General features: G+C 34.1%; 1 protein-coding gene across 2 annotated transcripts in view; it reads right to left on the minus strand.

The window, feature by feature from the left end:
• LOC108975460 (calbindin-32) overlaps nucleotides 1–13176 on the minus strand; it is a 182697-nt gene that overhangs the window by 90235 nt on the left and 79286 nt on the right. For both annotated transcript variants that reach the window (XM_018943955.1, XM_018943954.1), the window contains exon 8: nucleotides 12450–12495. In XM_018943955.1, coding sequence (XP_018799500.1) covers nucleotides 12450–12495 — 46 coding nt within the window. The remainder of the gene's footprint in view (nucleotides 1–12449; nucleotides 12496–13176) is intronic.

Raw genomic sequence — 13176 nt, forward strand, 5'->3', positions numbered from 1 at the left:
AAAAAAAAACTAAGCCAAAACTTCTAAAAAAATCAAAGAGATGGTAAAACAATCATAGATCTTACACGTTCACACACGATTGTCAAAGAATTTGAAGCCTAAAKCACAATGAATATCATCGAATTACACGAATCTATTCTCTCAATCGAATTTTCAAGCTTGCGGAGTAATGTAGTATCTTTCAAGAGGAAGCCTTTGCTGTCAGGAATACGTCAGATATAGCTAGCAACGCAGGAAATAACTTAAAGAAGATAAATATATACATACGACCATAACCAGGCGACAATTAAAGCAATAATCTCACATCATAGTTCGTCAGAAAAAAATGCGTAAAAGTAAAGATGCAGTAGATTTATATATATTACAACTTTACCCAACCTAACCTCTGATTCATTTTTAGATTATTTTATTTCCAAACTGAATAAAAATATACACCACTTATTCTATATTTTTTGATAAAAAAAATACTAAACGTGGAAATTCAGTATTTTCAGAGCTTTAACCGCATCCTATGCCGTCTCCTTACACTGTACAACACTCAAAGCCAACTGCGATTTGCAAGTATAGTGCAATATGTCTACCGAAAAATAAACCGCTATTCGAGTTCCATTCAAATGAGCATTCATTTAGTCAGTTCAACGGTTGACTGGTCATTAAGCATTTCATCTGCATGTGGTGACAGCTGCTACAGCGTGGTGCTGGAGCTGTAATGATTATCCAGCCAGTTTTACCCAACAATACGAGTACAAATATATGAATGTTTTTGTGTGCATATTTATTTAAGCGTTAGTAAACAATACAAAAACCAAACCAAAAATGTAACTAACTGATAACGTAGTAATTTTTGGCTAAATACCTTTTCTTCTTCTTTCCTTTTTGTGGAGCGACTTTTGACGCTATCAATTAATTTCGTCTGCTTAACATCAATTTGATTTCCACAGCAATTTTTCTTCCTTTATTCTAAATTTTCCCTTTATGGCTGGTAACGATTACATTGTCTGGGCAAACACATTCTATTTATTGTTCTTGATGTCATCTTTTTGTTAAGCTGTGGAGCAAACGATTCCTAGCGTTGAARCCCAAAGGGGATACATACTACGCAATATTTTTAGAAGCAACAGTGAAAGTCAGTGGAGGATAGAGTCATATGTAGAAGCTCATACAAWTGAGTAAAGTTCTCTGACTGCTATGCGTTTGGGAGTGGTCAGTAACGATTCTTTWACAAGCAGCTCACGACTTTCGATCTTTAACCAAGTATCCTCTGGATAGCCAAAGAACATCCGTTTAAAGTCGAGCTCAAGTAAGAAGAGGAACCATGTCTACCCAGGCTTTTGCGTTGAGTTTGGGATCCGCTAGGCAAAAAATGCCCCTAATGATGGCAGCATCTGATGAGTCGWCRATGTTCGATATATACGACGATATKCTCTYACTCCGAGAGTATTCGACGGAGTACCCGCTTTTTGTAATCTGGGCTATAACCGCATAAGTGGTAACTACGCCTACAAAGAAGAAGAACTTTAAAAGTACAATAAGGAAAAAATTTCGATTCCAAGAAATTGAGTTTAGGGTAAATGGCTCAGCTTAGACGGTAGACATCCAGAATATCCGTAACAGTATGTTATCTCACTTTTGAAATTTTCTTTCCTTTCTTTTTTTGATGACGTTGATCTCTTCGCGAAATAATTCATTTTCTTCGGATTWTATCCAGGACAATCAGACTCCTTTGTTATATTATTTTCATTGTTCTGGTTCATAATTTGAATCCACAAGTGTGGGGAAAGCAGTTCCACTTGCGCATAAATTTCGCTATGCAAGCAAGACTATCTTATTACCAAGAGTCATAAGCAGCGTTCGGGACTGGGATATCTAAGGGCTTCCAGTCAGTCTGATTCTACGCACAGGTCGAATGGCACCTCGATCTACCCCATACTTATACCCCAACCATGGCAAGACTTCATATTTGAATAATAATAATACCCAACGATTACCCTCCTCCCACCCAACCGATGAGAGGGGCGCAATCCGCGAACGAGCGGAATTAGCCGAGTCATAAAAGGCAAAGGAGTTTAAAGCGTTGCAATCTTAAGCTGCTCACCTACAGAAACAAGAATTTTAACAGCCAAAATTAAGAATTAAAATAAAAGTTTATAATTTTTAAATGTTACTTGTTGAGAGTTGATAAAATTATTTTTTTTTTAATGGTAAAGAGTGAGCCTGAGAGATCAAATGTGTTGGAATGAGAATTGAAATCATAACATATGCGGGGGAATGGTTCGTTTAGCTCAAAATTTCTCCTAGAAAATTTTAAAATACTGTGCTAACTTTTGTGGAGCAAAGAACTTTCAACTATAAAGTCGGACTTAAGCTAGATACTCGATTGCAACAGGGTTCGACGGGAATTTTGACGACGGATATTTCTAACTTTCAAGCGTTTAAGCAGAGCAACACTGAATCTAATGAAATGTGATACTTTTCGAAAACGGAAATAAGACACAAGAGCCTTTAAACCTCTCGGTAAACCTGTTAGGAGGAATTTAATTGGAATTTTCAAGCGCTAGTTTTTAACCCAAATTGGTAACCCCAACCAACCATCAGAGTACCAGATATAAGGTTGCCATCAACCATGTTATCAAATGATGAACAAATTGAAAGGTGAATTTCTAATTTATATTATACTTCGCGTGTTTTTCGAATCGGTAAATTTTTTGCAAGTTGCATAAAAAGTTCATTAGTATTTGAGATACGCGTCGTTTCTTCAGACTCTAAAAGTGAATTCTTCGGTAAAAAAAAAGAGCAAATTGACGGTGTTTCTAATTTTGATTAACCTCCCGCTACCTAATAACCATAATTGAGGATATGGTCTTTGGGAATCCAAATTGTGTCGAGCCCCTTTTTTAACTTATCCATCTTTTTCCACTTATCAAAGTGTTGTCTCAAAAAGTGTGGAAATATGCCTCTTCCTAGAAAATTGTTTAATACCAGATGAAAAAAAAATCATTTTCTCATTCGTAAAAAACCTTCACCAGACGTAAACCACACAATGTTACTAAATTCTTATACACAACCAAAGTACTACAAATATGACACAGTTCTTGCGTATTTGTTGCGACAACTGCAAATAGGCGTGCCATCYACAGACGTAGCATTACAACAGGTACAAATGGATTGTATTCATGAAACATAAAATCGTTTGTAATAATGTGTGGTACGCTTGTTCTACACGTGCCGCTTTGGATTGCGGGTGTTACAAGTATTGCTGTTAGAACTGTCGACATTGCACAATGTACACAAAACGTCACAACACGGAGAAATGACAATGAAATACTAACTGTGAAATCAAATAAAAGTAGTGCAAATCGACGAAAGGACACGACGACTACTACTATTTATTTCTCATATGTATGTRTGTGTATATATGTGTTCACTGAGATTGTGAAATTGTAATGCCAGTYGATCAAACGACGAGCGGGGTTTTAGGTACCAAAAATATGTGGGTAGTAAATGCAAGCAGAAAATTTGTGAGTTTGTTTACGTATGAATGGAAATCGCTACCCAGCAACAAATCTGGATGTAATAGTTTTCTGAAGTTATAACAGAATTTTTTTAAAGAATGTTTTTTGTGTCTGAATTTTGTACAAATCATCACAAAATAACGTAATTTCMCTTTTCATAAGTTTACAGGCGAAGAATAAACGATATAATACATGAGACAATATTGAAACATGACTTGAGTTTTGGTTATAAAATGGTTATAAGTTGGATATAAATTGGTTTTATATTGGTTATTTATGGGTTATTTTTTGGTTATATCTAACWGCGRAAGCTCCAATTTGTAWGCTGCATATMTATTTRTAATGTGATGTAGTGAATCGTAAACAAAAAAATTAATTTTGATATTTTTAATATTACGTTGTTTTGCRTTTTAGRTGACGRATGMTCTGTCTGTAGAAATTCTTTGCAGYAAAAACRTTAGCACATTTCTACGATAAGTAAATTTCTCTGCAGAAACTTTCCTTYATGGAAATGATAAGAGTAGTGTTGCCGACAACACATTGAAACTTACTCCTATGATTGTCCTTCTTTGATCCTCCTCCTTTGATTGTCTTTTCCAACTCTGATCCTATCGCCAACCAAAATATCTTATTAGCCGTTCTATGCACTTTTATGTATCACTTCTATCAAGATAAAATAGAAAAATAATTGAAACTCCCACAGTCCGAAGGTGTTGAGAGTGAGCTTTATTAGCTTCAAGTTCAGCTTACAATCCTAAACTCACACAACCACAACAACTGCAACTACACCGAAATGTATGAAATAAATTTAAAATCAGTAAAACAATGCCAGGCACGATTTCTGTTTTCCACTTCATAGCATTTTGGTTGATGTGAATGCAATAAGACGATTGCGAATATGGCCATAAAGAGTGATCAAMAGCTGCACACGTATTTCAGTGAATGTGAGACGCAGTGAATTACACTGTGTGGCGTTGCAAGCGTAAATTTATTTACACCCACACATGCATACAGAAACCTGTTTGCACATAGTAGCATCATGTGGGTGTCGTCAATGTGCAAATAAATGCCGTTATACTCAAAYAAAAGGATACTTCGATATTGTTCAAATAAGCATTTGGGTGATTTTGAAACTTTGTTGATTGAATATTAGTTTTATTGGCAAATATAAAGTATAAAAGCTTGACAATTTRTGGGAATTGTTTTATATTTGGGAACAATGAAGCTTAAGTAAAAGAAAGATATACAATATATACATAACAACAAGCGTTAACTTCGGTTGTACCGAAAATATAATACTCTTCAGAAATAACAAAGATTTTCATACAAAAACTTGTTTTGTACGGCAGATATTATCTATAGTTGCCAAATCTGATTGTTCGGAGATTGAGATTGAATAACAATCCATGAAGAATTTTGTGGAACTATCTTGTCAAATAAAAAGTTTTCCATACAAGGACTCGATTGAGTTCGGTCTTAATATATGTATACTTTATACTCAGTACTATTGCGCTTGGATATTGGCGGTTCCGACAAGTAAGCAGCTCCTAGTTAAGAAAAGGACGTGTGTGAAATTTGCGTTATACTATATCTCAAAAACTGAGTGACTAGTTCGTTTACATATAGACATGAATTAAGCTCGTCACACTGGTCATGTATATATATACTATATCGCTCTCGGTACTCTGTTCAAGGTATAATGAAGTAGTAATAAATAGATAAATGAATAACGAGTGATTCAAGTAGAGGTACTCTCTTCAATRGCCTTTTTTGACAGATTACGCGAGAGTCGTAACAAGCCGTCTTGTTATTTTTGTTCAGTTTTGTTTGGCATTTCATCAAGGAAAGACTTACTCCAGAAAATGTTTACAAATCGTTCAACTTTATTACGAAAATTTACGTTCTGAACTTGGACAATCGATTTGGCGACGTTCGCAGCAACTCGGACTGAAGATCTTATATTGAAAGCGTACAAAATACACCTTGTGCAARAACTGARGCCGTTCAACCTCCCAAGCGACATTTCYTTGCTCTGTGGGCTGTAGAAAAGTTCCATGAAGATCCGTTGATATCAAACCAAATTTTGTTCAGAAATGAGGCATATTTTCGGCTCAAAGAGTATGTAAACAAGCACGATTGCMGCATTTGGGACGAAGAGCAACCTGAAGTGATTCAAGAGCTGCCAGTTCATCCAGAAAAAATAGCAGTTTGATGTGATTTGTGAGCCGGTGAAATCATCGATTCATATTTCTTCAAAGATTTTACCGTTGACTAAAAATCTAAAATCTATGAGAACAATCCCGCTTCGATTCAGGCCTTGAAGCAAAATATCAACCGTGTCATTCGCCAAGTACCAACCGACTCAAAGAATGAAACATSTGGGACGTGTTGATGGTAAACAATTGAAWGAGATAACCTTCAAAAAATAAATGCCAAAGAATGTYCTTTCGAATGRTCATACACATTCCTTATTAAATTTTAAGTATCTGTGTTTTTTCTTTAAAATAGTAGAGAAACTCGAAATGGAATCGGATAATTTTTCATCCTTCTATCATTTAAAAGACGTGTGGTAATCTAACCTATGATGTAAGCCTATATGAGACCGTAAGCAAAATCGATAGAGAAAAAAAATGTCTTGTCCCCAAATATATGTTATCCACTGTTATAAAGCGATTTTATAATTCTTTACTACTTCTACTTTGAAACCGAGTGCAAAACAAGCTGAAATCCACCGAAGCCGCATCTCCATTCGGCAACACCACCCCAGTAATCAACTTCACAGTGAGTGCGCACAGATAAAAGCTGCCAAACAGGCAGCAGCGCATTAAGATGGCAATTTCAACCGCGAACTGCGAAGTGTCAGAACAGAAAAGGCGTAGAAGCTTACATAAAATGAATTGGGCCATGCGAAAGCCAAGTGWAAGTTAAGTGAAACGACAAAACATACGCACACACAAGCAAACGTGTAAATGTACGATAAAGGGTAAGGATATAAAATACTGTACAAGAGTTAATCTCTATGCAGGAAGTTTAATACGCACACTTGCTCCTTTACATATACACGTGCAAAGTATATATACACACACAGCGCATCCACACACAAATTTCCGCTCAATGAACGGCTGTGCAAATTAAGTTGCGCCCGCTGTTTCGTGCGCTTTGTTATTGTCATCTACTTCATTTTGTTGTTGTTGCCCATGTTGTTAATGCCAGAGCGTTTTTCTTCTTTTTTTATGTTGCGCATCACTTGCAAGCAGGATATTAAAAATAATTGTACTGTTGACAGTGGCGTATAAATCTTCATTTTCCAGTGTTAGCGGCGAGCATGTTCCCCACTTCCGCTTCAACTTTGGCCGCGCTTGTGCGCCAGCACACAACCGACAACTGCTTTCAGCATCAGGCASATTTTACAGCAACATGCACATACATGTAGCGCTGTTTGTGTGCGTGCAATCTGGAACCAAGTGTTAGTGGTGTATGGAGCCGGCAGAGGCCAACTGTGTGTGAGTATTAAAAATATCTGCTTTAATTTTGCAGAAAATTCGCTGTTAATGGAACGTGCACACATTTGCTGTAGTAGAATTAATTGTGTACCGTTATAGCTTTATTGTGCAAAACRAAAACAACGCCGACAAATTGCATGGCACGCTCAGATGGCGCAYTTGCAGTAACTCTGGCAAATACTTTTAAATTGAAAAATGGCATTTCCAAGAAATACACGTAATTTTTTAATGCTCTCACTGTTCTTACATATATTCCTCATGTGTTGCACATTCGCCGTATTGCAAATTAAATTCACTTCAATGCATTGGTACACCTTTATAAAGCATGACTACACGCCTGAGCTCATTTTATTGGCTGATGCACATGTTTTTCGGATTCAAATAACCTTTGTTGGTTCTGGAGTGCAAAATTTTAATTTTTTGAATATCTTCTGGTTCGACACAAATTTTATAATGAAATTCGTTGAAATTGGTTGCAAAATACCAATAAATAAAGGATATAGAARTACATCTCAGCAGGTGAAGAGTAAAGCACGTGCTTTAAGGGGTTATACACAGTTAAAATTAAAAAAAAATCGAATGTTTTAATTTCATTTTCTTAATTAATATATATTTGAAACTACGCGTAGAAAATTTCATATCGTTCATTGGATATTTTTTGCGCGCAAATTTGAGAAGTCAGTTAGAGTGCTTGGAACTGCATTACAAACTTTGAACATTCAAAGTCGGTGACCAACATTACTCTCAAATTTTAACCCGAGCATCTTAAAGATATTTTTTTAGTAATTAATCGAATATTTTGTTTCACTGTGACAAATTTTTTTTTTATAAACAATTTTATAAACAAATTAAGGCCAAAAATCGATTTTTTTAGAAACCGGAATTTTGTCAAAAAAAATTATTTGGCTTATTTCTTCGATTAGTTACTAGATTTAATATTATTTTAACGAAATCTGTTTGGTTTTTTAATTTCAGATCATCCAGTTCAGAGATATAGCGGTCGCCCCAAAATGTCTTTTTTAAGAGAAGCTCCCGGAGATCAGCTGCAGTTTATTTCTAAATAAAGATTAAAAAAAAGTTCTGGAAAACTCGATTTTTCGGCCGTCTAACTGTATGTAACCCCTTAAATGTATTATACGAATATTTCACAAACGATTTTTGGTCATATGAGTATTAGTTTCCAAAGGAACTATAGGAACTGGAATTTATCTATCATCCATATTCAAAGTGGGTTTCTTAGAACATTACAAATGTGATAAAAGTGATCCCGATATAATTGTATTGCTACCATTTCATAAAATCGGTCATCTAGGTCCAAGATCTCAGGACGCAGCTCATTATGTATAGCATAGAATTGCTTCTCAAATATTGATTTTGAACTTTTTTATATGAAAAATTTATTTAGTATATTTTTGAATTGTTGAAAAAGGCTGTTTTTACCTCGTGAAACCCATGTAACCCATTAAAAGTCTGAGTTTAGGAATTTATTTAATTAAACATTTTAAAACACTTCTGTTATTATATACAAGGCGATCGGCYAAAAATGAATCTCCCTCAAAAATATAAAATTTTTACGAAAATTATATGTCAACCAATTCTCTGCTGCCTGTAAACAAAATCACTAATTTGTGATGAAATTATAAAAATTATTTAATTTCAAGGTAAACATTACTTGTATTATTTCATTATCATAAATGAAAAAAACTGAATTTGTGGAATTATTTTACTCTCCAAAGAAGAAGTACCTTTTTTATAACTCTGCTTGACTAAAGTCAAACTTCTACTACCTCCCACATATGAGCATAACTAACGATCACTTCAGCTTTATCGCGCCTTTACAACTTAATTGCTGTATTCTCCATAACCAAACCATAAAATTGCAAATTACACAAATACACACACATATACTAATTGTTGGTATTGTGCACATTTTCCTACTCCCTTACGTGTCTTAACGTATAATTTCCATAAAAAAGTTCAACTATAATGGCATTCAATAATTCTCTTTATTGCAACACTTAACAGCTGTTAAAAACCGTAAGCATATACGTATGAAAAACACAAAAACCTTGCAAAGCGTACTGAAGTAGAGGAAAAAAGTTCCGCATTGCGCATAAAATTCATTATAATTGCGAAAATTTGCGTAAAGTTGTAATGCACAGTGTACGGTAGCCTGAATGTATGCTACGCTTTTTTGTGCTTGTAATAAAACGAATGTTAAGTGAAAGCACGAATAGTCCAAAGTATGCATGAATAATTGCTATATTGACGATGTGGAAACGTAAAAAATTTAACAACACTCTTACCGTTAAAGTAGGGAAATTGTAAAGTCGAGTTTAGCGAACTTTCACCAGCGGGGCTGCGCAGCAAATTGAAATAAAATTTAATGGTCATGTACGTTATGTGAAATGGGTAACACTGGCTGGCAACACACTAATGGAAAACCACTGTCTTGTGTTTATCAAATTTATTGCCCGCCCGTTTTTCTGTATTTCCGTGTTCCCTTTTTTGTTTTTTTTTTGTCTCTCAAATAGCGCTTAACTTTAAGCTAACAGCGCAGGTCAAGTGTACGAAAGACACTCTAAATTTTAAAAGCACACAACAACAAAAAGTAAATGGTAAACAGAAAGGATACTGAGTGTATGGCAGCGAACAGCATTAAAATTATTGGTTAGCTTTCRCTGGCGGCTAAGTGCTTTTACAGCTTAGCAAAATCGAGTCAAGCATGCTGTGTGTTTATAGTGTATACCGTTTGATGTGATGTATGGCTTGGTATGTATAAAAAGCTAATAAATTTTCAAATTAAGGAAGTGTTAATAGTGAAGGGATTAGGAATTTGGAAACTTTTTTGCGCCAATGGAGTTTGAGTTTACATGATTAATTTACAATTAAATTGAGAAGTAATGATATTGGAGCAAGACAGACGGCTGAAACTTTCCGGACTTGTCTGGAATTAGTATGARGACCCAGACCAAATCATATTTGCGCTAATTTAGAGCATAATAATAATTTTTTGAAATATGATGATATCTCGACATACTTTTTGTACAAACTATTCATCTTCGAATTATACACAAATTCGACTGTGAGTTACAAATTGGATAGTCGCGTTTCTAATCAAACTTCAACTTATTTTTTTTTTTTAATGAACTTTAATGTACCAAATATGTACCATTTTCGACCACTTTTTGCCATTTTTCCGCTAGAGACTTTATTCAATCAGTGTAAAATTTTCGTTAGTGTAAATCAATCGAAATATCAAATTTTACAGAACGGAAGCGATCGAACCATTGTTTTGCTACACGAACTGATACAGTATAGATAGCCATTTACTTTTGAGCACATACTATCGATTCCATTACCCGACATCATTATCGTGCAAAATTGTAACCCTTTATTTTAATTGCTTCTTGATTTGTTCACATGGAATTGAATTTAAAATTGTGTTATATGGGACTGTTAAGTACAATCACCCCAAATATCAGAAAAAATTTAAATTAAGAAAATTATGAATAAAGATAAATTGAAAAATAAATTATAATTCCCGTATATAACAGCTGTCGTTCTCAAGGTGTTGCTCCTTTGAAGTTTTTTTTTATTTATATGTCAACGCAATTGTAAAATTTATTTAAACTCTTCAAAACTTTAAGCTTCCTCTTTTCTTTTTTCCAATTTGCCTTTGAGCTCTTGCAACCTAAATATATTCATGTGAACTCTGAACTCTTGTTGCTTTACTCACATTTTTATTGCTCAAATTTGTTTGCCAGTATCCCAGAAAAAAAAATTAAAAAATCAGCCACTTTCGAACATCCAGAACTACACAAACTTACCAAGTATAAGCATATGAAATTCGAGCTTTCGGTCTGTGAAAGTTTTCACTACTATCTGCAACTTTCTTCATTGAAATGCAACAGAAACTTTTGCGTTAATTCTCTTAAAAGCACATTGCCATATTTTGTTACTTGTTTTTAAGAAGTATACGTTTTAATGAAAAATTTCTCACAAAGCTTGTGTCTATCAATGTCACAAATGTAGGCAACTTTTGCCAATAAGTTGCACAGAAGACAACTTTCCAAAGAATTAAAAATATTTCTTAGATATTAAAAGATTAACAAACGAAAGACACATTGCAAAAGTATATGCCAGATGATAGAATAAATGAAATAAATAATTTTGTATTTAATTATATATATTTAAGCAATACACTTTCTATCTTTTTCATTTCTTGATAGGAACATATGTGAATTTCTACCCTTAAATGAATGTAATTAATCAGCTTAGCTTGTTACATTCATATTTTATGTATTTACTTCAGCAATGCTTAAGTAATAAAAGGCAGACGGCCACGACTTTAGTTAGAAGCGTTCATTTCATTCATAGATTTAGTTACCTAACATGAATAAAACGTTGCCTACATACTGGCGCAACTGAAATATATACAGTTATACTTTAGCAAAGTTGCGCACCAAATAAGGACAGGATTTCTGATTACTGCTGTTTGAAGTTTACAGCCTCTTGTTTTTTTAGATGCTATGAACATTACATATGAAAAATATTATATGACAACACTACTTACATATGTATGATAATACCACGAGGACAAATCTGAGCCTTTATGCTATACTACGAAGGATGTGCTTGGGTCGAAATAAGCTAGCTTAGAATTCATTTAGAATTTAGAATTTCTTAACTAATTGTTAATAAATATATTTTATACGCTTTATTATTATCTTTTCACTTCTATGCATACATAATTACTTTTCAAGCAAAGTTTAATAAAAACTAACTATARTATGTTTTAGAAAAATTAATATAAACGTAAGATGTTGGCAGTTTAAATAAAATTGTGCCCATAAACTATTTGTCTAATTTTCCGATGCATGCTTGCAGCAATGCACTCAAACTTAAATGGTATGATTGCAAACAGAAATTAAAASAAAAATATTGCACTAATATTGAAATCATTAAATGATAGCAAAACGATATTTAAAATATTTACTTAGGTAATTAAGCTTAGTCATGTAATGTGTTTAGACAATCACAGTCAATTACTTACAACAAACTCTTTGCTATGTCCTCAAATAGCTTTTATATAATTAAATTTACACAAAATCCATTTCTCTGATTATCGAAACGATTTCATGCAACATTTGCACTGCTGCTTTTCTAAAAAATACCTCACTCCTTTTCTCTATTTGTGTATGTGTACGTATACACAATACTTACGTACATAGTATGGGTATGCCTAAGAATTTAATTTTGACTTCCATTTTCTTATTTTATCTTTATTCGTACTTCAAATCTTCTTCTATATACATACATATATGTAAACGTGTGTGTATGTGTATTAACGATAGTAATTGAAATCAGAAGGGTTCGGTGGCTTCGAAGGGACGCAAGTAAACGCAAATGTATATTTAAGTCCAGCACTTACCTTGAAAACCTGGCGACAGAGGAAATTCTCTTTTACCGGAAGCAATCTGTAATGAGCGAAAATAAACAAGTCAAATAGGAAGATAAAAGGAAGCATATAAGAGGTTAGTGATTCACTAGAACACAGGCAAATAAACAAAAAGTAGCAAGTTGAATATATCTCGGCTTTAAGAAGAACCGGAAATGTGTGGAAAGGGGTCAAGTGCTGTGGAAGGTGTGAGTGCTTGTGAATTTGTGAGAAGGAAATTAGATTGGTGAGATGGTTTGCGATATCATATTTCACTTAGATATGCAGAAAGAGTATGAAATATTCAGTGGAGATGKAAAACAGAAAAGGATGGAATTAGCTGGAAAGTAAGAGTTGATGGGAAAGTCATGCGAGGTATATATTGTAGTCTGAAATCTAAGAAAGTGCAGTTGTGTGATTTTAACCATCATTTTTTAAACAAGCTAAGTTCGGGTGTAATCGAACATTTTATACTCTTGCARCTTGCGCAGATCACAGCCAGCGAAATACCTTCAGATGTTGGCAATATTGGAAAATGCAGCGAAAGCGATCAATTTTACTGCTCATGATTGGTTTAAAATCAGAGCGAAATTCGTTTATTAAGTATTAACTATTTTAGCCAATACCCCATACGACTAACATGTCACATATGTACTTATAAAATTCTCTCTGGGTTTCATTGAGGTACAGGTACCTCAAATACCACCACCAATATATGTGT

Source organism: Bactrocera latifrons, unplaced genomic scaffold (assembly GCF_001853355.1).
Source record: "Bactrocera latifrons isolate USDA-ARS-PBARC rearing strain unplaced genomic scaffold, ASM185335v1 scaffold_65, whole genome shotgun sequence".
Lineage (NCBI taxonomy): Eukaryota > Metazoa > Arthropoda > Insecta > Diptera > Tephritidae > Bactrocera > Bactrocera latifrons.